At 47.2% G+C, this 24,471-nt stretch overlaps 7 protein-coding genes across 12 annotated transcripts in view; 2 read left to right on the top strand and 5 right to left on the bottom strand.

Moving 5' to 3' along the window:
• Nucleotides 1–246: 246 nt before the first annotated feature.
• Nucleotides 247–3,828, bottom strand: LOC108143711 (endophilin-B1). Of its 4 annotated transcripts, none has more exons than XM_017268247.2 (6): nucleotides 3,636–3,828; nucleotides 3,018–3,515; nucleotides 2,868–2,903; nucleotides 2,602–2,792; nucleotides 2,229–2,433; nucleotides 247–1,206 (listed from the first exon to the last, which is right to left on the bottom strand). In XM_017268247.2, the coding sequence occupies exons 1-6, from the start codon at nucleotides 3,711–3,713 to the stop codon at nucleotides 1,078–1,080; spliced, it is 1,137 nt and encodes a 378-aa protein (XP_017123736.1). In that variant the 5' UTR covers nucleotides 3,714–3,828; the 3' UTR covers nucleotides 247–1,077. The 4 variants fall into 4 exon arrangements, with proteins under 4 accessions (XP_017123736.1, XP_017123732.1, XP_017123737.1 ...); XM_017268243.2 differs by lacking the exon at nucleotides 2,229–2,433 and adding an exon at nucleotides 1,779–2,019; XM_017268248.2 differs by lacking the exon at nucleotides 2,868–2,903.
• Nucleotides 3,829–4,072: 244 nt separating this feature from the next.
• LOC108143717 (mediator of RNA polymerase II transcription subunit 16) lies at nucleotides 4,073–6,664 on the bottom strand. The gene has a single exon (XM_017268252.2). It carries the CDS (start codon nucleotides 6,609–6,611, stop codon nucleotides 4,158–4,160), a length of 2,454 nt encoding a protein of 817 aa, XP_017123741.1. The 5' UTR covers nucleotides 6,612–6,664; the 3' UTR covers nucleotides 4,073–4,157.
• Nucleotides 6,665–7,456: 792 nt separating this feature from the next.
• Nucleotides 7,457–13,526, top strand: LOC108143700. Of its 2 annotated transcripts, none has more exons than XM_017268228.2 (2): nucleotides 7,457–7,558; nucleotides 12,391–13,526. In XM_017268228.2, exon 2 carries the CDS (start codon nucleotides 12,400–12,402, stop codon nucleotides 13,438–13,440), a length of 1,041 nt encoding a protein of 346 aa, XP_017123717.1. In that variant the 5' UTR covers nucleotides 7,457–7,558; nucleotides 12,391–12,399; the 3' UTR covers nucleotides 13,441–13,526. The 2 variants fall into 2 exon arrangements, with proteins under 2 accessions (XP_017123717.1, XP_041566021.1); XM_041710087.1 differs by lacking the exon at nucleotides 7,457–7,558 and adding an exon at nucleotides 8,966–9,252.
• Nucleotides 7,670–10,649, bottom strand: LOC108143699. Its single transcript, XM_017268227.2, has 2 exons — nucleotides 10,332–10,649; nucleotides 7,670–9,043 (listed from the first exon to the last, which is right to left on the bottom strand). Exon 2 carries the CDS (start codon nucleotides 9,041–9,043, stop codon nucleotides 7,790–7,792), a length of 1,254 nt encoding a protein of 417 aa, XP_017123716.1. The 5' UTR covers nucleotides 10,332–10,649; the 3' UTR covers nucleotides 7,670–7,789.
• LOC108143698 (F-box only protein 42) lies at nucleotides 13,468–15,999 on the bottom strand. Its single transcript, XM_017268226.2, has 3 exons — nucleotides 15,573–15,999; nucleotides 14,129–15,513; nucleotides 13,468–14,071 (listed from the first exon to the last, which is right to left on the bottom strand). Exons 1-3 carry the CDS (start codon nucleotides 15,751–15,753, stop codon nucleotides 13,631–13,633), a joined length of 2,007 nt encoding a protein of 668 aa, XP_017123715.1. The 5' UTR covers nucleotides 15,754–15,999; the 3' UTR covers nucleotides 13,468–13,630.
• Nucleotides 16,000–16,487: 488 nt separating this feature from the next.
• LOC108143690 (tRNA pseudouridine(38/39) synthase) lies at nucleotides 16,488–18,338 on the top strand. Its single transcript, XM_017268216.2, has 5 exons — nucleotides 16,488–16,845; nucleotides 16,899–16,990; nucleotides 17,049–17,531; nucleotides 17,602–18,165; nucleotides 18,228–18,338. The coding sequence occupies exons 1-5, from the start codon at nucleotides 16,562–16,564 to the stop codon at nucleotides 18,305–18,307; spliced, it is 1,503 nt and encodes a 500-aa protein (XP_017123705.1). The 5' UTR covers nucleotides 16,488–16,561; the 3' UTR covers nucleotides 18,308–18,338.
• A 2-nt stretch (nucleotides 18,339–18,340) lies between these two features.
• The window catches only part of LOC108143646, a 45,435-nt gene continuing 39,304 nt past the window's right edge, over nucleotides 18,341–24,471 (bottom strand). For both annotated transcript variants that reach the window (XM_041710085.1, XM_041710086.1), the window contains exons 6-10: nucleotides 21,286–22,849; nucleotides 19,322–20,592; nucleotides 18,929–19,099; nucleotides 18,752–18,869; nucleotides 18,341–18,684 (exon numbers count right to left, since the gene is read on the bottom strand). In XM_041710085.1, coding sequence (XP_041566019.1) covers nucleotides 18,654–18,684; nucleotides 18,752–18,869; nucleotides 18,929–19,099; nucleotides 19,322–20,592; nucleotides 21,286–22,849 — 3,155 coding nt within the window. In that variant the 3' untranslated portion in view covers nucleotides 18,341–18,653. The remainder of the gene's footprint in view (nucleotides 18,685–18,751; nucleotides 18,870–18,928; nucleotides 19,100–19,321; nucleotides 20,593–21,285; nucleotides 22,850–24,471) is intronic.

Here is a 24,471-nt window from a genome sequence, read left to right as displayed (position 1 = left end):
AACAAAATTAAGAAAGTAGCCCATTTTTGGTTTTTAAAACACTTATTCCCTACCCCAATAAAGTTAAAACCTTTATTGCAACAAACGGAACTTAACTTTGTTTTTCACTTTGATCATATATTTGCAATTGTTAAATACAGTTTGTGTTTTAAAAATTCGCTTCTAGACGCTTTTCCGGTTACAACTTTTTGTTTCTTTTCTGAAAACCTAAAAATCATCGTTGTTTACTTTGTAATTATTGTATTGTACGTTTTCATCAATATATTTCAGTTAATTTGCAGCTACTAAGCGCCTTGGTGTTTCAGGGTTTTGCCTTACATTTAAGAAGCAACAATCATTTAATTGACTTTCGAAAATTGCACGAAAAATGTTTAAACATAATTGCGGCAGGATTAAATATATTTAATAAACATTAGCCTAAACTGGAAACGTCTTCGCTGAATATATAGTTAATAGGATCAACAATCTCATACATATAGATATAATTATAGGATATATAGTAAAGCACAGAGAATTTCGTTTGTTAACTAAGATAAAGACAAACATAACACAAATATAATACTTTTTTGAGTGAAGAAAAGCTTAATTAAACAGCATTTTCTCTTTAGATATGCAATAAGTATTAACAATTATAAAATTGAGAATTTATATATATGTATTTATAAATATAACTTGACGGTTATTCAGGCAGCAGAAAATGTATATTTGATTACAGCTATGACGCGCGTGATCTGTGCAGGTGAGTAGCTAGCTGTTTGGGCAAGAATCAGGGCTTAAGGTCCAACGAGGCCTAAACTACAATGCTCTACTTCATAACACGCCCATGAACGTATGTATATGCCTTGTATATATTTATGTAAGTATATTCTAATAAATTATTGTACTCTCTTGCTAGTGCCAAGTGCCAATTTGGCCGCATCTTATAATTGTCCAATTGCCTCGCCCTCCTCTCCTTCAGTTCTTCCTTCTAAATGTATGAGTATTGCTGTACCATTACTTGGAGTATTTTTCTTGTTCATTACTTTTGGTTGAGATTATTGATTGATTGATTGATTACTGCTGAACAACTTGGATGGCTTAGAGGGTGATGTCGTGCTCTTCGTCGAGCATTTCGACAAAAGCGCGTGGTACCAGTCCCTTCATCAGGCCCTGTTTTCCGTACATGTAATCCTCGTTAACGGGCGAGCATTCGGTCACAAAGATCACCTGAAAAATGTTAAATAATAGGGTGTTTAATAAAGATTTGGATGTGCTGGTTTTTATATTCGCTTTGTTGAGTTTAACATATATATTATTTTAAAATTAAGCCATTTTCAGTTCAATAAAACAAGTACATTATACTCTCTAATGTCCTTGTCGGCACACTTTAATTTTATCCAGGGACCTCTATTAGCTTTTGCATAATTATAATAAAAAAAATTAATTAAAAAAAACATTTTAAAACTTTTTAAACTAAAACATTTTTTGTCGCTTTAACTTTAAAGTTATGGCCCACTTTCTGATTTTAAAAACTTTAATTTTATATATTAATATTATTTTCCTAATTAATAAAATCGGAGTGCCCAATTATTTTTCTTTTATAAGTCTGCTAAAAAATCTAAGTTGTTTGCAAATAAATATTTAAAAACAAGATTCCTTTCCAAACTTAAAAAATATAAACATCACAATTGCAGATTCATTTTTCGGAAAACACTCATCATGTTAATTGTTGTTGTACCACAGAGATTACAGAAATTTTATTATTAAAAACCGCCCATTGGCGGTTCTAAGCAGCTCACCTCATTTGCGCTCAAATTAAGCTCGGTGTGATCCTTGGCATCGTAGGAGCAGAGGACGCGTGCCCGCTGCATCTGATCCGTGCTGACTTGCATGGGCTGATGAGGCCTATGGCCAGGGGCCACCGAGTTGGCGGAATGGTTGCTGCCGGGACCACGGTCCGCGGCTCCGGCCGATGAGCTGGACTTGCTGGCAATGGCCTCGGATGCGTCGAGTGGAATGTATGGTGTGGGGCCTCCCAAGCTGATGGAAGATGCAGAGTTTAATGAGTTTTTGATTCGGTTCGATTGCGAGGCTCTAAATGGAGGGATGAGCTGCTGAAACCTAACTGTTTGAGGTGCGACAACTACGGATAACAACAGCCTAACTAGTACGTATAATTAAAGGTTAATGTTAACTGGCACGAGGTCCGATTCGAATTTCAGGTCAGGCCACTAACAAGACCCCTAGACTGTGGAGACGGCAGTCGTATCGAACTCTATGTGAAAGTCGTCCAGCAGGTTCGTTAGGGACTTGTCCAGATCGGGATCTGGGTCGCTATCTAGGGCTAGGCCCACTAAGGAATCGGAATCACAGGAATGCATCGACACAGAGCTGGGAGGCCCACCATCAACGTCTTCGCTATTGATGCGCAGGCGTGGCTTGGGATGCTGCATTCTGTAAGACCACAAACAGATAACATAACGCAGAGTGAGATGACCAGAAGGGAGCACGGGATGCAGCAGGGATGGGGCCTGGTGCTTGGGGTGCAAGGACAGGTACTTTTGGTGCCTAGTTGACAGTCTCAGCCAGAGTCAAATCCCCCAACGTCAACCTTCAACTCACTTGGCCAGCTCGCGCTGCAGCTGCTCCATGACATCGCCGCACTGCTTGTAGTAGCGCACCTGCGTCTGGATGAAGGCGTGCAAGTGGCGCAGGTGTGAGGCCTGCGAGGTGCTGATCCCGTCCAGCAGCAGCTTGGTGATCTCCGACTGCCGATCGAACTCGGCCTGGGCCACCCGCAAATCCCGTTCCGCCTGCGAAAACATTGAGAATTACTAATCCGCATATTGACTGACCATAAATCCAAAGCTTGGTCAAGGTCCCGATACCTGTTCCAAGGCGGCCTCTGGCGAGATGCCATCTTTCTACACATTCCGAACCAACACAAGGCAGCAGAGGACAGAAAAAGACCGTGAGTAAGATAGCCATTACGAAACCCAATCAATCCCCTTCAACTAAACCCCACAAAAACCACTCACCGACTGCTGGCCGAGCATGCTGCGCGCCTTCTTCACCCTGGTCTTGCAGGCATCCAGATCCAGGCGCTTGGACTCCAGAATGCCGCGTTCCTTGCCAATGGTCTTCATCTCGCCGTCGAGAAACTTGCGCAGCGGCTGTGTGAAGCAGATGCCCGAGGTGGCGATGAAGTCGTGCTCGCACTGACCCAGTTTCTGCTCCGCCTGGCCGGCCTTGATCAGCGCCTGACCGTAGGGCAGATCCTGTCCGAAATCCCCGCCAGCCTCGATCATGTCCAGGGCCAGGTGCTCCAGGTTGCTCAGCCGCTTGGGCTTCGACTTCTCGATCTTTTCGAAGATGAAGTCCTCGACCCGGTTCTGGGGGTTGGGTATCAGCACCGACTCCGTGTCCCGCACTATCTTCTCCGTCCACGTCTTGGTCACATCGGCCCGCTCGGCGAGATTCTGGAAGTGCAAGTCGTACTCGGTGCGCTCCGTGGTGCCCAGTTTCTCTTCCGTGAGCTGGAAAAGCGCAGTGTCAACGCAAGTGCTTGAGCTCGGGCTGGAAGCCACCTCCCCCGAATGATGGCCCCCACCCGCTTTTCTCCTGCCATCGCCACCCAAAATCATTGATTTGTTCACCTGCACCACTCGTGATATCGTGCTGCCCGCCTCCTTCACCAGGTTCTTAACGTTGAAGTTGGGCAGATGAATGTTCATCTTTGCAGAGTGGTTCTACAACGCTGGTTTCTGCTTTCAAAATTTTTAATTTAAGCTCAGCTTTGCTGCCCAAATTGTTTGTATTTATCCAGTTTGCACTGCACCAGTGTGACCGTGTTTATAAACCGTTAAAATACCCCACTACCAAATATACCGAAATCTATAAGGGTGTGAAAAGTCTTGCGGTATTTTCGCGTGGTGAGTTGGAAATTTAAAAATGTAAATTTAAATCGATTATATTTTATAAATAACTCTAAATAAATAGTCACTTCATAGTCGTTAGATATAAACAATTATAGAACACAATCAGACAATTCGTGTTAAAACAATTACTGTTATTTGAACTTATAAAAAAAATATTGTAGTTTCTTTTAAATTTTATTGCAAGCTAGGATTACACTTAAGACTAAATATACTGCCGCTAGAAACACAACACATTTAAACCTAGTGGATCTGCTTCCAAAAGCCGCCGCAGTGACAGTGAAGCCACTTGCTGAACCACGCTTTCAGCGCGGAGGTCTTGGCCACTTTGCTGGCGTTGTTGACGAAGACGAATCCGCAGCGGGCGCACCGGCGGATGGTGCTGGGTCGGGCGCCCAGCTGAAGATTGCTCACACCATCTTTTACCGATCGCGCGAAGACCACCTCCTCCGTTTCCATGTCCTGCAGGCAAGATGGCTCCACCAGCGAAGTGAACTGCAGGTGCCCCGACTTGACGGCTGCGAATCCCTGGGCACTGAGCAGCGTGGTGGGGCTAAACTTCGTGGGCCGGGGAATTAGCAGTTGCTTGGACAGCAGACTGCACTCGTCCAGCAGCATTTCGTCCGGCTCGGCGGGATTTTGGGCCAAGCGGGTCAGCAAACGAAACAGGATCACCAGTACATCAATGTTATCCATGGTTTTGGTGTAAACGGGCAGGCACTGGGTGTTCAGCAGACCCCAGATGCGGATCATGACCAGGAGTTCGCGAAGAGTGCCAATCGCAACGATGTCCCTGCTGATATCATAGCTTGGCCGCTTCCCAGAGAGCTTGCTCTTCATTACCTCCTCGGGCAGGCGGTGCAACATGTTGAGCGCTAGGTCGGTGACCCACTGAATTAGCTGCTGAAGGCTCTGGAGCATAACTGGCTCCACGGTAAAGTCCTTGGCATCCAGGTTCAGCATAACGGTGTCCACATCCGGTATAGATTCGGCCAGTTTCATGGCCAAGTTGTCGGCAGGTCCTTTATCCTGGAAGCCCAGATCGGAGGGCCGCAAAAGGCTCTTGAATGTGGTGGATATGGCGTGCAGAATGATCAGATTGTCGAACTCCTGCTGTTGCACGCGGCACAGATTGGATTTAAGGGCCAGAAAATTAGCATAGTAATAGTGCCGCACATACGAAGGTTGCCGCGTAAAGTTGTCCGTTAGCTTCTCAACCAGGACCTCCAAGTTTCCCAGATTGAGGAGGAGCACATCACTGGCATCGCAGCCCGTGACGATGCAATATTCGAGCAAAAGCAAACTGGAACCTGATTGCTTAAGAAGGGGAGCCTGCATGGCGTGCAACTGCGCGTGGCTGTCGAAGATCAGGAGCATTTGGCTGGTGGGCGTCAAGTCGCCGCTAACAAACTTCACTCCTCCACTGGCGTCCGATAACTTCTCGAACTGGGTGTGATTAAGTTGCTTCAGCGAATTGGGCTCCAGAACCTGGACGCTGTTGTCCTGAAGAATGGCATACACCTGGCAGCAGTCCGGTGCGGAAACCGATAGACGGGTTACGCTTATATCAGCCAAAGATGCACTAAGCTGCACTTTGCCCACCTGCTCCCAGCTTTCGGACTGCACGAACTCGTTGGGCTTGCTATTGGCGCCCTGCAGCAGGGCGTGGACACTCTGATGCCTGCGTGTCAGCGTCCATTGCTCCAGTTGGCTGCCAGAACCGTCCGGACAGGCGTAGGCTATGAAGATCACATCTTCGCTGGCTACTCGCGTCCATTTCAGGTGACTGATCCGTCGTCCATCGAGAGGGCCCAAGAAAATACTGGCCTGTGACTCCGACTTGATGGCCAGATGCTGCTCCAGACCCAGTTCACCTTCCAGGGACAGTGAAACCCTGAAGCACTGCACCAACTGCTGCTGCCAGCCGCAGCTGAAGGCAACACTAAGGGCTCCCGATGGACTCGGCGTCATGCTGCAGTGCTCAATGAAGCTGCGCGAGATGCCGATGCTGTGAAGCGTGGGCGTCAGTTCGACGATCTCATGGGCGGGGCCTTCTGCTCCTCCCCCGCTGGCTGATGTTTTCTGCAGCACTGGCAGGCAAAATGCGGCCAGAAGTCCAGAGGAGGTGAGCAGCATGCACCCCTCGCTGGGCACTCCACCAAATCCGCTGAGAGTGGGCTTCTGCTGCTCCAGCCGCTCAAACTTTTCGGCATAGTAGGTATGATCTTTTTTCTGGGGATTAAAGACCACCCCCTTGCCGTTGTGGAAGAATAGCGCCTGGACGATGTCCTCGCTGGGCACGGTGGCGTGATACTGCAGCAGCCACAGGTTGATGGACTGGTTCCTCGTCTGCCAGATCTCCACGCGCCCGCCGACGAAGCCAAGCAGCAGTTGCTCTCCGTTGGGACTCCACTGGAGCACACTGATCAGCGACTTGGAGGAGCACACCTTGTAGTATTCCCAGGGCGTCACAATGTCGCACACGTACACATGGCTGTTGCTGGCACCCACGGGCAAACCCGCTCCCGGCAAGGATCCATCGCCGGCATCTACTCCGTGGGCCGACGGAACTATGGCGCTCTGCAGGGCGCTGAACGCCACAATATTCCGAGCCGACACGGAGCAGAGGACCATTTTGTGCGGGAAAACACTGTCCTTGCTGAACTCTTTGCCCTCAACTTTGTACAAAATCGTCATTTTTGCAGCATAAACAAAACCCGTAGAAGACTTTTATTGTTTTGGACGCAGCGCCTGCCAACACTAATTCAACCCTTTTGGAGTTTTACAACACTCGTCAATCAGCAGGGCTTTTAAGATGGTTGTTTTCACACCAGGTTTTGTGAATTGGATTTTCGAGACTTAAGATCTTTCCTGGCCTACGAAAAAGTTGCGTTTTAAAATGGCTATAAAAAAAGAGTGATATTTAAAAAATAATGTTGTTTTCTATAGCTCTATTTGCTCTTATTTTGCTTGTAGTTGTACAGAGAAGTGCTTTCCGTTTGGAGCCATTTTCGCATATTTGAGCATAAGGAAACATTATTTTTTATAAGATAGTTTTCCAAGCAAATCCCTTAAGCAATTGCATCAAGTCTTCTTTCTCCTCTTCCAAATCAGCAAGAAACATTTATTTTTGAGTTCAACGAACCCAGATAGGTTATTCTTGTCACTCTCATATCTGTATAAAAATGCAAATAAGCTAAATGTGCCAATGGAATAAGGCACATTTAAAAGTCCACTAATATACCAAGGAAATCAGCATTTAACGTACAACATATTTGGATTGGACCATGTTCTGAACATGAATTGAATTCGATTTCCACATAAGCTTAAAGTAAGAAGGTTTGAGTTTTCGTTTTGAATTTATTCTTGTATCATGTGAAATGACCTAGAGAATACCCCTTAAATTTTCTTTTTTTAAAAACAATAATTTTGTTCAACCTAAGTTAAGTGTGAATATTGTATTTCCCGACTAAGTTTTTCCTAAGGCCGCAAAAATGTCGCGTAAAATCACTACCCAAACCCGGTCACTCTGCCTGGTTCCGCATTTGTTTACATCGGCTTATCTGGTTATAATTTCAGATTTAAATCAATGTTTGTTGTCATTTCAATGCCGCAGGTGGCTTGATCTGTGGACATAACAACAGGTGAGTAAAGTTCCCGTTCCCTAAACCCCAACTGCGCTCATCGATTGAGTTCGACAGCCTCAAAACAGAAAGCCCCTTAAACCGGCTTTTTACGCTTATCGAATCCGTGGGTTTGAAGCGATCTACTCAAAGTTTATTGAACTCTGAGGCAGCGTACATTAACTTAGGGCAATAAATACACACGCCTTACGAACTAACTTATTATGGTATCGAGTATCGCATCCGGAGCAGCTACACCAAGTTGGCGTAGCGTAGTCCCTTGACGAGACTTCCGCTGAAGCTGTCACCGTCCGTGAACAGGATTCCGTCCGCCTGGCAGGACTGCAGGCTGCACGGGTACTCCGCCCCGTAGGCACTGGTGTCCCAGCGGATCTGCAGCTCGTAGGTCAGCTCCGGATTCAGCACACATGCCTCCTCGCGACGCCAGCTCAGGTGGAGATCGCAGTTGTACTTGGTGCTTTGGCCTTGGATGACATGGCTCCACACGCGCGCAGTGGCCGGACCCTCATTCTCGGCGGGCACCTCACATAGGTCCAGGCGCAACGATTCCCGGTACTCCAGCTGCTGGACGTGGCCCAAACGGTTGGGGGTCAGCCGGCTGTTCAGCACCAGGCCCATCAGAGAGATGAACCTGGAACATTTGAGGCGCAAGCGGAACACCGGAGACTCGGCATCCACAGTAAATGGCCGGCAGGCCTTGTAGTAGCAGCGTTCCACGGAAACCACAGGAGCTGGCGCAGGAGATTCCAATTCATTGGCACCCGAAGCCACGTGCCAATCGCTCGACCCTCCACCCAGTCCGTGGACCACCAAATCCGCATCACTGGGACCCAGGCCAAGCTGCTCGCACTCCTGACGCGTCCACTCGTAAACGTACCAGATGAGCAGCTTGTGCGGCTCCTTGCAAGCGGCAATGATGGCCTTCACGCACTCCTTGGACACGTGCACGTAATGCTCCTTCAGATGGCTCTTATACTGTCCATTGTTGACACAGCAGCGCATGAAGAAGGTCATGCAGACCTCCAGCAGGCCGTCGAGGCCCATGCAAACACTCAACTCCAGAGCCGGCAAGATATTGTCGAAGCGCAGCTTGCGGGTGATGGCCATCAGCGTGTCTGTGATGAGCTCCTCCAGCAAGTACTTTTCCGCCGCATAGTACAGCTCGATGCAGGCCACCAGCTCCAGGCCGTTATAGTCCACGACGCCAGTGTAGATGTAGTTCACCAGCACCTTAAATATGGCTTCACTAATATCATCGATTTCAATTTCCGGCTCGGGATCGTTGTTCTGCAGTGGCCCAAAGAACATGGCCTCGAAAACGGGACTGGCAGTGCTCAGAATGAGTTTGTGGCACTTCACCTGCTCAGCACACACGTGGAACACACAATCCGTGTGTTTGCCCCCGTGGAGCAGCTGCCCGTAGCGCCTGCTCAGTACACCAGACATGCTGGTGGCTTCCTTGCGATCCACCGCCGAGATGCTCATCTGCGAAAGGGACAGAGAAAGGTTTTGAATATTTATGAGCCATTTGAGAACCAGTTTACAATTTGCGCGTGTGTCGTGGGGGTCATCAATCATTCAAGAGATAATGGAAACTATTTCGGCGATGGCGAATAGAAAGCGAGTCGAAAAGATTGAAAAGAATATGCGAACTCTCGTTCAAAAGAAAACAGCAACAAGTATTACCAAAATAGGTAAGCTGGTGCCAAATTAAATAGTTTATTTTATATATATACTTCTTCACAACATTTTGTAAATAAAGTGGTTTGCTTGATCAGACAATTTATTTTGAAAATTGACCAACGAATAATTATAGGATCTTTTGATAACTTTTAAAATAATTTTTATTTAAAAGTTTGTGTGTCTCATAATCTTCTAATCTTAAATGTCCGACAACAATATCTGCCTTGAAAATATTATCTGTAAAGTATGGGGCCTTTATTCGCGAATAACAAACGTGACGTAATTCGAATTGAATAATATCAATTGCCCTGCATGCATTTGATTTCCCAAGTCATGGCCAAGATCGCGGTGTCGAGTGGATGCAAACATTTGTGTATTTATGTATGTATGAAGCTATATATTTAGACAATCCCACTCATGCCAGACTTTTGTTTATCAATAAACCGAAATAATACTACGACGTGACTGTTAGCAAGCGAGTTAGTTATTCATCTATTGCCGGCTCGAGTTCGCTTTTTGCGTTTTGTTTTGGGGGGTAATATAAAACCGGTTTAAACTGTTTTTACAGATTTTAGTTGGACAAGTGTGGTTTAGGCTAAGACGACATACATATATGGTGTGCTTTACAAAATTAGTGCAAAGCGGCTGTCAGCCTTATCAAGTCGATAATTTATGAGTAGCTAAAACGAAGTTTACTATGTAAATAATTGACAATAACTCCTAACTGGCCAACCATGTTACCCATATTGATATCCAACTAATAAGCTCTATCTACCAGAAACAGGGTACCCCTTAAATGATTTGTAAACAGCGGGCTCTGCTCAGAAGTTGATCGAGTGCTAATCTCCGATTCCCTGCTTTCAATAATCCCGAACTGATCTCATGCAAATATTTATCCCCTTCGAAAACTCAATCAATTATCTGGGGATCTGCTGCGCACATTGTTGTTTACCCGACTCGAATCGTGCGATTCAGTTGCGTAAAATGTACCTTACCAAGGTGGGCAAGGGTTCACACACACGCGACCTTAAGGCTAATTTATGACTTTTTAGAACATTGGAAATGTATACATTTCCAAGAGGAAACACACCTTTTGGCACTGTGACAAATTCTTTTTCGAATAAGCACACGAACGGTTCGGTTCGTAACAAAAGCGATCTACTATGTATATTATGGTATTAGATGATTTGCGGTTTACAAAAACTAAGTTCGAAAATTAAAAGTGAATTTCACGGGTCCCTTTGGCGAGGCTAATTGAGATGATCGTCGCGTCGCGTCGCTTTGCCGCCTGAACTTGACCGATATCGCGTCTTTGCGAGCCACACGACTCGACACAGAGGCACAGCTGTCCCGAGAGATCGGAGAACTTGAGCGAAAGCGAGAACCTGAATAGCGACAACCGTCTAGCGCAACGCGCCACCTTCAACTGATCTTACTTGGTAAGGCAGAACGTTCTCCCAGCGGTTTGGGTTTGGGTTTCGGTCTCTGGCTTCTCTGCCTTCAGTTCACTCTCGCAATATGCGAAGCGATCTTTGGGCCTCTGTTGGGGCGATTTCTCTGGGGATTTGGTAGCTCATTTCCTGCAGTTTTATTTTATCCTGCAGATAGCCCAAATGTGGTGTTGTTGGCCAATGGGTTTGGCCAGTTTTAGGCGTCGTCCTCACCCATCTGCCATAGTTCTAAAGAATTCACTGGGCGATCAGGAAATGGAAAAAGCTCTTTTTTAGAGCCCAACATTTCCAGTTCACTCGGAATACCGGAGCACTAACTTTATCTTCAGAACTTTATCACCAGAACTCCAGAACTTATTCTAATCACAATTGATTTAAGAGTACAAGGCAAAGGCAAGAGTATTGGAGGCTTTGGAGGATACCAGCGGTATCTTTATAATGGCTGCTCTCCCACCTTCCCAGAGATTACAAATTAAGCGTCTGTCCGTCTTTTTTTGCTGCCAGCGATTGATGGCCAACCTTGAACCCATTCAATTGATTCTTCTTCAGTTCAGCTGGGGAAGCCAAGCACACCAAAGTTATTTCTGTAGGCTCCAGTCGATTTCATGCTCTTCTTACTACGTGGGGTATATTCGCTTATCTCGACAAGAAAATTCAAAATGATTGAGGGTAGTAGTGTTAAGGTAAGCCCATGTGTGTTAATTTAGCGTCGGGGATTTGGGGTCAATGCAATTTTGAACACTGGGCCTTTTTATTTTCTCGCTATTTAAATGATTTGAATTTTTGTCCCCCTTTTTTGTTTGGGAAAATCAAAGGTTGATTTACTTTTCAGCGATATTCTCAAAATCTATGGGTTTAATTTTAAGTAAAATTTCTGACAAGAAGCTTGAATTAACGCTTAATAGCCTGGTTAAGAGTGCATATTGGTCTAACCTCGGTGAGGGGATCAGCTAGCAAAATAGTAAAGAACAGATTTTTTAAATCCAGGCATAATTATGTTCGAATATCGCTAGATGTTTCCTTTCTTAAAATTGAAATTGAATTGAAATTCACAATGGGAATAATGTGGTGTTGGGAAAGGTACTAGTTTTTTGGAACAAAGATGTCCATCATCAAAAAAGAGCCGACAACAAAAACAATCTTGATGTAACAATCGAAATAATGGAAGCGAAATCTATATGTGTCAAATTATATTACCTAATTTTAGAACAAGGTGAAGCCATGTTACATTGATTTGTGTGTCCTAAGCACGTTTTAAAAACAAAGAAAATAACAATTTAATAAAGAAAAGAAACTATTATATATCCTTATTCCTCCAATCAACCAATAATAAAGCTCTATACAAATTTATAAATTACAAACCTTTAAATATGGTTGAAATATGTTTCCCTATATTTATAGAAGTATTAAAACTATATACAACACAGTATGAACTATTTAAAGAACCCTGGAAAAATATATAAGTTGAAAGAGTATAAATGCGTCGTTTGGGGGTATTTCGCACTTACTTCTTTGGCTCGGAGCTCGAGTCTGGCTTTGGCATGTGGCTGCCAAACAGGTAATGAGGCACTGGACTGGAGGCTGGGCCCTCACGCACATTTCCCTCAGATACACACACGTGTGTCTGCCTTTGTTGTTGTTTGCCAAGCCCTTCTTTGCCAAACCCTTTTAACATCTCCCGTCTCTCTGCCTTTGCAGCCCCCTGTGATGCACCTGTCGCCTGGGCAACTGAAAGTGGTGCTTATTCTGGCCCTGCTGCAGGAGCTGCAGGTGAAGCCTCAGAGGAATGTATTCCAGGAGCTCCTTGAGAAGGATCTGCGAGTGTGTCCTGCCTGTTTCCCTGACCAGCGTGAGCACTGTGAAGATTTCTTCCGTCGAATTTCAGAGCCCTCGGATTGGAGCCGACTGACGAAAGCCGTCTCTCTGCTGTTTGATAGACGAATGGTTTACTTCGTGGAGCTCAAAGAGGAAGAACAGGTAACCCAACTGGTGGCGAAACGCAAGCACATTGATCAATGGAAAGTCAAGAGTGAAGACCTGGAAAATGAATTCCTTGAGCAAAAGGAGCGACTTGGTGGTTTCCATCTTTGCCGAACTTTTGCAAGGAAACCACGTTTTGTTAGCTACTTGGAGCAGCGTGGATATGCCTCCACCAGTGTCTGGTTCTACATGATGCACTACGTCAGTCAGCTGCTCATGCAGGAATTGTACTCACTGGATTTCCCTGTGCCCCGCACTTTTGCCTCCTGCGGTCTAACCCATTTCCAGTCCTATGCAGGACGTAGTTTAACACATTATGTGGAAGCCAAAGAGGATCTGCGCCTGGAGCTGGCCAGTCAGTTGCTCCAACTAGCCCTTAAGCTCACCTTTGGCTTCTCAGACTTTCGCATCTACTTAACCGACTTCACGGCCGATAATTTGGCCTATGACGAAGCCAGCAAAAAGGTGATTCTCATTGATCTGGACTCCTTGGTACTGGTGGATGCCCAATCCACCTCGGGACAGGTACAGAAATACGAACCCTTGCCTGACGAGGGGTTCACCTTCGACGTTTCGGCATTCTGTTCTGGCCAGCAGTTGGATGCGAATATCTACCAGGCGTGCCTTCTGGTGCGGGATGTCTTGCTGAAGAATGTGGACAACAAGAGACTGCAGCTGCTTTTGGAGCAATGTGTTTCGTGCCAAGATGACCTCTGTGATATGCGCTTTCAGAAAGCCTACGACTTGATCAAACTGCTGGACAGCTAGAATTAGAGCCAAGGTTTGGAGATCCACTGGTAGTTAATCGTTTATAATCATAAAACACATCGAATACACTCAATTTACTGTCTAAATGAACGTCGGCCGAACTTCTTTGAAGGATTTTGGGGGAGAGGGTAGCAGCAGGGTAGTCTGCTATCCGGATAACTTAGGACTAGGACGGGCGTCGGTCCGGAGCTTAGATAATATCACGTGGCACACTCAGGAAGTGTATGGAATTGGACACATGGTGTGTGATGTCCGTCAGTGTCTCCTTGTGTACGCCCCCGAAAAGGATGAGTTCACCGTTGCCGGCAATGAGGCTGGAGAGGATTAGCCGATCCGGAGCGCCCTTGAGCACGCCGAAGTTTTTGTATTCCACCCAATCGAGGGCTGGCTCGCTGCTCTCCAAAATGTTGGAGATGTCGCACACGAACAGTGACTGGACATTGCAGCGCAATCGTTTCGGTGAAGGGGCACGCAGCGGTTGTGGTTCCACTTGCGCGGCAGCCGGTGCACTGCGTCGCGAGTTCCGGATGGCGTTCATCTTCTCCTCCATGCGTCGGATGCGCTCGTTGTGATCCCGCGACGCACTCCGCGACCGAGTGGGCACATTAAAGGCGGCCATACGAAAGGGATCCTGATCGAAAATAGTGATAATTAAGATGCTTTCTATCAGTATACTTTATCCCCTTACCTCGTACAGCTCGTCGAAGCGTTTGGGAAGCCTGGGTTCATTATCACGACAACGTAGAGCCAGATTTCTTTGCAGACGCTGAGCGGCATCCACATCGCCATCGGCGGGAGATGGAGGAGCATTTGGTCGAACTGGCGGAGATGGGGGAGAAGCAGCAGGAGGTGGGGCTGGCGGTGCGTGCAGGTCGCTCAATCTTCCCGAGCGTGGCTGGTAATTGTTGTTATTGTTGTTAACATTGCTGTTGTGCAGGAATTGCTGGGCCTGCTGCATATGCTGGTTGAGAATTGCTCGCCGGTTGGCCAAATACTGCTCCTGAGGTCCTAGTGCCGCAGCCGCCCCTCCCACTCCCACTCCGGGACGGATGTTCCCTCCGCGATTCTGGCCAGGCCCTCCCATTCCACCGCCCAGACGACGATCCGGCACCGGTATCCGCAGTCCCCTTGGAGGTAGATTTTGAAGAGGATTCGGCGGCGGCGGTCCACGACCGCCCACGACAGGGACTCTGCTCTGCTTCATCAACTGGAAGTCCTGCGGCATGTTGGGCGAGGGTCCCACCACCACCAGGTAGTTGTTGACCTTGCAGCCGGGATTGCACCACATGTGGACGGCTCCGAATCGCTTGTTGCGCACATTGAGTGACTTCCAGGACCACACATCCCTGGTCATGTCCAGCAGCCAGGCATCGGTGTACACCCGATTGGCGCCGCCGCATCCTCCCACCACAAGCAGGTGGTTCTTGCCCAGCTCCACCTGGATTTGTCCGTACCGCGGACTGGGTCGCGTGTTGCCCACGAAAAGCGGCTGCCACCAGCGCTGCTCCGGCAGGTCAAGCACCCACGTATCGTTCGAGTTCACGTTGACATCGTCCTTTATTTGGTAGCCGCCAAAGATGACCATGCGATCGCCGTGCACGGTGGCCGAGTGTCCAGCCATGGGCGGTGGGCAGGACAGTGAGTTGCGCAACAGCCAGCGGTTCTTGGCCAGATCATAGTAGTGCAGCTCGTCGAACAGACACCACGGCTGGTATGGCGGATGCAGCGAAGGATAGCGCCAGCCGCCAAAGAGCACCAGCTGATCCCGCCACGCAACCATGGAGGCGCTACCCTTGGGCGACGGATACGTACCGGTGGCCACCGGCCGCGCCCATCGCATGTGCGTCAAATCGAAGCGCCAGAGATCGTTGAAGGTCGTGTCAGAGGAGGACCCGCCGCCAAACACGTACATCGAGTTGTCATGCCGCACGGCCGAATGGGCAAAGCGTCCGGCGATAAAGGACAGGGGTGCTCCTGCCACGCCATTGGCGTTCTGCTGGGAAAACACCTCCCAGCGGAGCTGGAAGTCGGTGAGTCCCTTTTTAAGGTTCAACTGGGAGCGGCGCACGAGATCTGGGGAGGGCAATAAGTATGAATAGAGGGAACAATGGCCTTCAATGCTAGTTACCCACTCTTTACAATGGCGTGCCAGCGCTTGCACACCAGACTGCAGTGCTCCAAGTCCCCGTAGGGAGGCAGGTAGGTAAAGATGAACTCCAGTATCTCATCGGGCAGGACATTCAGGTTCACTGGGGCCAAGGTCGCCTCACAGTTGTCGTTCTCGCCATCGACCTTGTGGCTGCACGCGTCCATACTCTGCGATGTCCTTGCTGCCTTCCTTCCTTCCTTCCCTCCTTCCTTTCAGGCGTTCGTGGTGCCCTTCACCTTCAGATGCTGCACCACAGAAGCAGCAAATGGCAGCGAAAGATCTTATGTCGCTTGGAATGGCAATGGGACTCTGCTCTGGCTAATCTCCAGATGATTTCGGGTTTTTTTGAGGCAGCTAAAATAAATTATAAACAGTAGCCAGCGAACGGTGTGACCGTGCTTGGAGTCACGAACAATACCACGAGGCACCGAAAAATATACCGCACTTCTAAGAACCACACTAGGAATATACCGTAACTATTGTTTTGGTATTCTCCTCACGACTGATCTGTCGAAACTTTTCCTTTCGGTCAGCTGTTCTATTACATTTTGGATATTCCCCAAACATCTGAATCATTTTGGGTATTGCTGATGATAATGTTTTTCTGTAGATTAAAACATGGTGCAGGATGGAGGACAGTTTGGTCCAGTCTTTGCCGTTTAGAAACTCTGCCAAATAGTTAAAATTGGACATATTCCGATAAAGTGATCGACATTTTCAATTTCGCGAAGAATACAAAAGCTGCATTCGTTGTTTGAAAAGTTCCAATGGGGTCTATAGCGGCAATATATCACAACTAGCTCGGCAGATATGGGTGTGGAAAGTATAATGACAAGATAGTGGAATCGAGCCATTAGCTATGACAACAAAAAATGCCCTTCTCTAATACCCGCGTTTCGTTGTGAATGGCAAACAGCTTGTTCGAATTTCACATGTAGCTTTCAATTTGTTTATTTGCATTTTGCGGCCGAAATGAGCGCAACAAGTGACAAAAGGGTTGTAATAAACAAACGTTTAAAATGTCTGCCCCGAGAGGCGCTGGAAAAACTGAGCCAAACGGAGCTTATTGACAAGGTTGTCCAACTGGAGGCCTACAACTTTCAGTTGCGGAATCTGCTACAGAAAAAGTTAACTGAACAGGACAAAAACGATGAGGAATATTCTGTATTATTTGAAAAAGATGCGGAAGAGAGAATCTCTAAGGAGACAAAGATATCCAGCAAGATGCAGAAACAACGAAAGTTCGATTGGAGCAGGTAAGTGGTTGTTCATTTGGTAGATTTATAAAGCTTCATGGATTCCCTTTCAGTGTCCACAGGCGACATGTTTTGCTGAAGATTACCTACTTTGGTTGGGATTATCAGGGGTTTGCCTGCCAGGAGGACTCCAATGATACCATCGGTATATACCTCACCTAGCTGCTAGTAAATTTGTATTAAATTGTTCCTCCTTCCTATAGAATCCAACTTGTTCCGTGCTCTCAGTCGCACTTGCCTCATCGAATCCCGTGCCAGCTCCAATTATCACCGCTGTGGACGCACCGACAAGGAGGTGAGTGCCTTCTGCCAGGTGATCTCCATCGATCTGCGCAGCAAGCACTCACCCAAAACTCAACTGAATCCCGATGCTCTGTTATCCGAGATCGACTATTGTGGACTCTTGAATCGAGTGCTGCCCAAGAACATTCAGTGTGTGGCCTGGATGCCACTCCGTAGTCCTGTTTACAGCGCTCGTTTTGACTGCATTTCGCGTAGCTATCGTTACTATTTCCCCAAGGGCGATCTAGACATTTCTGCCATGCAGGAAGCCTGCAATCTCCTAGTGCGCCACGCGGACTTTAGGAATTTCTGCAAAATGGATGTGCACAACGGAGTGACCAACTATATGAGAAATTTGCAATCAGCAAGGGTGCAAGCTTGTGAGGAGAGGCTACCAAATACAGGTAAGTACTGGTATTAAAGTCACATCTAACCTCTATGAATCCGCACTTATTCTATTCATATTTCTCAAAGGCTACGACATGTACTACTTGGAGATCCAAGCCAATGCTTTCCTCTGGCACCAGATTCGTTGCATCATGGCAGTGCTCTTACTTGTTGGTCAGGGGAAGGAGAAACCAAGCGTTATAAGCGACCTGCTTGATGTGGACTGCAATCCCTGCAAGCCTCAGTACACACCAGCCATTGGTCTGCCCTTGAACCTTTTCCGTTGTGATTTCCGAGACAAGACCACCAGAAGTGTAAGCCATCCTGCTGGCGCGGATGCAAATGAAGAGGCCATGGATACAGCCCCGGAGGAAACCGAAGGCTCGAATGCTTCTGATCACCAAGAAGAACGCGATCTTACAAACTGGATTTACAGTGAGGAAAATTTACAAAAGCTTATTGAAAACACTCAATGCGAGTGGACGCAGTTTAGTGTGAAAAGCACCATGATAAAAAATGTGCTTGAGCAACTGGAAAGCTTACTAGAGGAGAATTTTAAGCCCAAAGAGAAGGTGCTGGCCCAAGTGATCCTGCTGCAGGATTCAGTCAAACCGCGTCAATATCAGCCTCTCTTGGAACGCAAACGTTGTGGTAGATATTTCCAATACATAGTATAAACAAGGCTTTATAATTAACTTTTTTTTTATTAACAGAGAGCTTGGAGAATCGGATAGAACATTTTGTAAAGAAACAACGACTTATTGTCAAGAATGAAACGACAACGGGGGATTAGCTGTAATAAACTTTCAAGAAAACAAATCTTATATTCAAGTGTATTATTGCTCTTCAGGTAAATATATTTCACTTGTATGTATTTAGAACTTGTACAACGTTTCGAACCTTAGTCTAGTCTAGAATGAGTAAATAATTTAAAATTGTAACTCCATACAACTGCTTACATACTATTTGGGATTCTAGATGCTACATTTATAGAGTCTGTATATAAGTATAGTTCTTTCAAGGGGCTTTGTACGATTACGAAAAAAGACTTCACTTAATTAATGAAGCTAACAATTAAGGGGATTAAACAATGCAGTTTATCAGGTATTATCATCGGGATAAGTCAAATTAGGTATTAACTAGCAACCCATTGATTTTGCCTTCTGCAATCTGTAAAACGGAAAATGAAACGTTAGAATCGTATTTAAGAGATTAAGATTAGCTATGCTGTACTTACTTTCTTCTCAAGATCTTTAGCACAAGGGTGCCTTCTCTAACATTCTTAAAGAGTCCTATGGTTTCAGCATGGCTCATTCCCTGCACAGAGTTGCCATTGATCTCCACTATCTCATCGCCTGTTGGGGATTAATTTTAGTTTAAATTTTGTAATTTTGTTTGCTCATTAAAGATTTACCCGCTTGCAGTGTGCCATCATCGGCAGCCTGACCCGAGGGAAACACGGTCTTCACAAAGATTCCCATATTGCCCTTGGGCGAATCGCGACCTCCCACAATGCTGAAACCCAAAGATTTCAGTCCAGGTCCCTTGAAGAAGGTAATAGTCTTTGGGGTGCAACGACCACTTCCTGGAATTTTAAAGAGTGTTTAGTTTTGAAAGGGAATACAAACCCATGTGTCATGTTTTGTTTTAACTTATCAGTTTTGTATTAGTCACTTTCAGTAATTTTAGTTGAAAGGGAATAGCTTTTCATTATCACTTCTTTCCAATTAACAGTCTCAAATATTTAAGGTAATTGCTAATCAGTCTTTTGGAGTACTTAGTGGTTTATTGGGTTACTGATTCTCACCCTCGCTCATGGACGCGCGTATGACCTCCGCCATTTCCTCGTCGCGTATGGTTAGCTTGGCCACCGGCAGCGATGGCCTGTGATGCATTAGGGCGGCGGCAGGCGGTGCCAGCGATGAGCCTGCTCCGGCCGATGTGGATGCCGATGCTGATGCTGGTGAGGATGAGGATGAGGCGTTAACATAGGGATTAGGCGAGAACAATGAGACGCTCTTTGGCGAGTGCTTGATGTACAGTGATTGGTGTGTCTGTTGCTGGTGTTGCTGGTTTTGCTGCCGCTGGTTAGTGAGATCAGTGGTGTTGGTGGTGGTGTCTGTGTCTGTGGCTTTGGCTGTGGAGGATGGGGAGTTAGCCCCGTCCCCGACGGTTAGACTGTTAGGCGGGGCCTGCATGAACAGACTGAGGCGCGACGAGCTCAGCCGCGAGTGGGCAAACCGGAGCGAGCGGTAGTGCGAGTTGGCCAGGTTAATGGAGTTCCTGGCGTAGTGGGTGCGCTGGCCAAACTGCTGGGGACTGGGGGCCGCGGACAGGGCGGCTCCCTCGGAGCAGCGCTTCCGGGCCAGCAGCTGCCACTTCTCGTCGTCCGCCAGCGAGGAGGCCACGCACACGCTCGCCGCCCGGCTTGCATACACCGGCGTATAGGAGTCGGTGTCTTCGTTAGCGGGGTCGTTCTCGCTGTCCAGCAACCGGTGGTTAGGGGAGGAGGAGCAGCTGCTGCTGCTGCTGCTGCTGGCAAACAGCGGGGTCGGTGTTAGAGCCAAGCTGCGCTGACCTGAGGAGCTGCGGGCCCGCCTCCGGAGCAGCTCGTGCTCCGGCCCGCCCACTTCCAGCGAGTGACGCGGCGTGGAGCTCCGGCGATGCTGCATCAGCGGCATCGGAGTGGGCAGCGTGCTGACACTGGCCAGCGATCGCGCATCGCACTGATCCTCGCCCTGGCCATCCGGTTCCTGGTCCTGGTCGTGATCCTGTTCCAGGTTCTGGCCCTGGATCCTCTCCTGCTGCAGCTGTAGACTCTGCATGCTGGTCAGACTGTCCGTGCTCTGGGTGCGCTGCACGTAGCTCAGTCTGTGGCGCTGCGTGCTCATCCCATCGATCCGGATTTTGGTGTAGAAATCAGTGACGGTGGTCACCTCATCGTGGGCGATCACCAGGTCGATGCAGTTGTCCACGAAGCTGCTCAGCAGGCGCTGGACCTCCGCAAAGGACTGGATGCCGCGCAGGTGCTTTCCATTCACGTTGACGATCTCATCGCCCAGACGAAGGCGGCCGTCCCTAAAAAAAATGGTGTAAAATATGTAAGTATAAAATAAATAAATAAAACATGATACCAAATTGTAAGTTTGTCAAAAGTGCATCCTTCTTTGTACAAAAAAAATCGTAGCTAGTTATATACTTAATTATGTTTTTAACGCGGTTTGACAAAAAATAGCTACATTAAAAGATATTATTTAAGATATCTTTAAGAGTGTGTGATCCTATTAATTAGGACACTTAAAATTAAATTGCTTAGATGCCATTGCTTATATTTGCATTGCAATTTCCATATCTTAATTAAAACAAAAGTTATGAATATTTGAATAGATGTTCACCTCTTTTTACAATACTTTCGTGTGGTGAACAGGCTTAAGAAAATATAAAGAAAAATGACTAAATTTTAATATTATACATGCGTGTAGTGGCGGCTCTTTTCTATTTATTTATTATTTATTTAAGATACTAAACACTAGTGTAAGTCAAATTTTGTAATTTATAGATTATATTCTTTCTGAATATTTTAATAGTAACTTTTGAGATCACTTATGAGAGTGTCTAAAAGTATGCAGTAAAAAACAAAACGTGGTTATTCGGAACGAATTCATCAGAGTTTCAGACTAAAATATATCGCTGCATACTTTTAGATTTTTGGTTATTTAATTAAAAAAAAAAAATGAAAAAAAATTAATTCCTCATTCTCTTTCTACTCACTTCTGTGCCATGCCATAGGGTTCCAGTTCCACGATGAGATACCGATACTGCTGCTCATTGCTGTTGGTCATCACCGTCTTGGGCGACAGGACAATGCCGATGTAGTCCTCCTGGCACTTGCGCTCCAGCTTCAGTTGCCTGAACCTCCGCCTTATGGTCTCCGTCTCGTAGTCGTAGTTGTAGCCACCCAGCGAGACGGGGGCACTGCAGATGCTGCTGTTCCTTGTCGACGGAGTCGTCGCACCCATTCCCATTCCCATTCCCAGTCCTAAGCCCAGACCCATGCCCATGCCCATGCCCATGCCCACGCCCTCTGACGAGCTGAGGGAGATGAGCGAGTTGCGCTTGAGCGTGCCCGAGGCAATAGATTCGGTATCTCCGCCGGAGATGCTCAGATTATTGCCCAGCCGGGCACCCGTCGCACCCCCATCGCTGTCGTAGCCGGACTCGTTCGAACTCAGGCAACTGCTTAATCTTTGGTAAAGTGGTTCCCAGTCCTTGGAGGTGATGCTGTCGTTGCGCGACACGTTGCCCAGCATCGCCTGTTCGGGGGAGCGTCGCTGTGGCAGGGGCGACGAGGCCTGCTCCTGCTGCAGGAGATCCCTCTGATCCCTCTGATGCTGCTGGTTCTGCTGATGCTGCTCCCGCTGCCGTTGTACTTGCTGCTTGAGGTGGTGGCCCGGTCCGTTGCCGTGGTTCTCCTCCGGCAGGACGGAGAGGCGTGACCGCAGGAAGGCGTATGGAAAGGCTCCACGTCGCGAGGGATCGTGTTGGCCACTGGCAACGGCTCCTGCTCCAACTCCCGCACTTGCTCCTGCTGCTGCACCGCCAGCTGCTGATCCACTGGGAGGAGATGCCAGGCTGCCGGCAGCACTGTCAGCACCGCTTGTGCTGGAAGTCAGGCAACTGCTCACCTTGGCTATGTCGTCGCAGCTGCTGGACTTCAGGCTGGCAATCCGCGGCAGGCGCTGCTCCCGCTGTTCCCTGTGGAGATTGAGGCCCTCGGTGGGATCGTCGCACTTGACGTAGGAGCAGCTGGACAGCTGGCTGGTGGAGCTGCTCCTGTACAGCGTGGTGGCCGCCGGCGTGGCCTGCTGTGACGCCTCCGAGGCCTTCAGCAGGTTGTGGGAGCGGTGGTTTAGCATGCCGGTGGACCCGATCCGGTGAAAGAAGTTCTTCAACGCCTTCTGTGGGCGGGCGGCCGCCTGGAACTGATGCGTGGGCGTGGACTGGGCACTCTGGCTCACCTCCTGGGCCAACTGCTGCTGTTGCTGCTGCTGCTGCTGCTGCTGACGCTGCTTGACGGTCTCGATGGGCCCCGACTTGCACTTCTTGAGGGTGCTGGTCGTGGAGCTGGAGCTGGAGCTGTTCTGCTGGCCACCAGTGGAGGAGGTCGAGGGCTTCGCCGAACTGGGTCCGCTGCACCCACCGGATCCACTCTTGTGATGCGTTGGCGAGTGGAACAGACTCCGCAGATCCGAGTGCGATTTGTGGGCGGCGGCGGGCGAGTCGCTGCGCTTCAGCAGATCCAGTTTGCGACTCATGCGCTTGCCCCAGGTGAAAACTGCGAGGGGAGAAGGGAAAAGAGCAGAGGAGCAGAGGATTTGCAATCAGAAAGCGATTTCTAACTTAATTATAACACTTCAATAAATCTCAACGCCTCGCCACAAGTTGCCACAAGTCGCCGCAGTTGACCTGACAGATGAGAAATGTCCATGGACAGGGCTCCACATGGACTTGATCTTGGACATGGCCCATGACAAACCAGCAATCCAGCAATCCAGCACTTCAGCACTCCAGCTGCATTGTGATCAGCCACGGCCTGCCACGTGTTTGTGAAAAGGCATCCGATTTCAAGGCATTTGCGGTTGGATCTCCCCCCACAAAAAGTCGCAAAAAAAAAGGGGTTCGGCCCTAAAGATCTTTCGAACTTAAGTGACGGTGAAGCCTCTTTACAAGAAATGGTGCTTGGGCAGAGTTGAGATAGTCATATTTAATAAGTAAGACTCAAATATTTAGTGCCTCTCTCTGCGATTCTCAAAGTTTTTACTATGACAGTAGATTTCAAATTCAAATGGTTCCTATTAAATTCGAATCTCCAATTCCATTATAAATTTGATGGCTATAGTTTAATCCAAAAGCGCTAAAAATAAACCATAAGAGAAATATTCTATAGATGCGCAGATGAGCATCTCTTGGTCATCGAACGATCGTGATTCTGCACGGCTATTGAGCAGTAAACACACCTCAATTACTAATAGAGCATAACCAATCATTAAATGGACTCGTATTGCCCATCGCCCAATGCATATCTAATAACATCGTAAAATATTTTAACGTTCGGGCCTTAACAGCAATTGCAAACACTTAAAAATGCAAACAGAATGGGCGCTAGAACGCTCCTCTTCGAATCTGATTAATAAACAAATTTATGCGCTTGTTCCATATTTATCGCCCGAAGATGAGGTGGTGGGCCAGCGGGACGAGGACGGCGACTGCGACGGGAACGGGGCATTTACGAACAATTAGCATAAAACATGAACAGCAAAAGATTCGAGGGATCAAGAAGGCTTCGCATTGCCATTGACTTCAAAGCGCATTATACGGCTCCCCAATAAAATTTCCAAAACTATTTCCATCAAAACGGAATGGTCGAGTGGGTGGGTGGGGAGCTGTTACCCAAAACCGTGACCAGTGATGCCAGCTAGTGACTCAGGTCACTGATTAGCCCACTTCATAGACGCAGGATTGCGTTCACTGCGAGGATTCAATACACGTTATTTGAAAAGCATCTGGACGACAAAAACTAAGCATTTTTATGTAAAGTTAAAACCATTTTAAATCTTAAAAAAAAATTCCTTTCAAGATGCTGTCAAAGTTGAAATCACTGATACAATTTTTGCATAGCATTACAAGCACAACTCTAGGCCCTAAAACTTTGGGCTAAAAGCAATCATGGCGACCTATAATGTATGATCTGATATGTATTGTATTTTAAATTGATAAAATGCTTTAAAAACTATAATCTTAAAAACTATAATCTTGTTTTGAAGTGAAATTATATCCTGATAAAAAGCCTTTCATCTTTGCTAAGCCAGTATTTATTTTTTCGACTTGTCATACGTTATAACCAACTAGATAAAATAAATCATAAACCTCTACTGTGTGAATAAAATAAAAATAGCA

Source organism: Drosophila elegans, unplaced genomic scaffold (genome assembly GCF_018152505.1).
Source record: "Drosophila elegans isolate 14027-0461.03 unplaced genomic scaffold, ASM1815250v1 contig_758, whole genome shotgun sequence".
Classification (NCBI taxonomy): Eukaryota; Metazoa; Arthropoda; class Insecta; order Diptera; family Drosophilidae; genus Drosophila; species Drosophila elegans.
The sequence above is the reverse complement of the archived record's forward strand: the minus strand, read 5'-3'. Positions and strand labels throughout refer to the sequence as shown.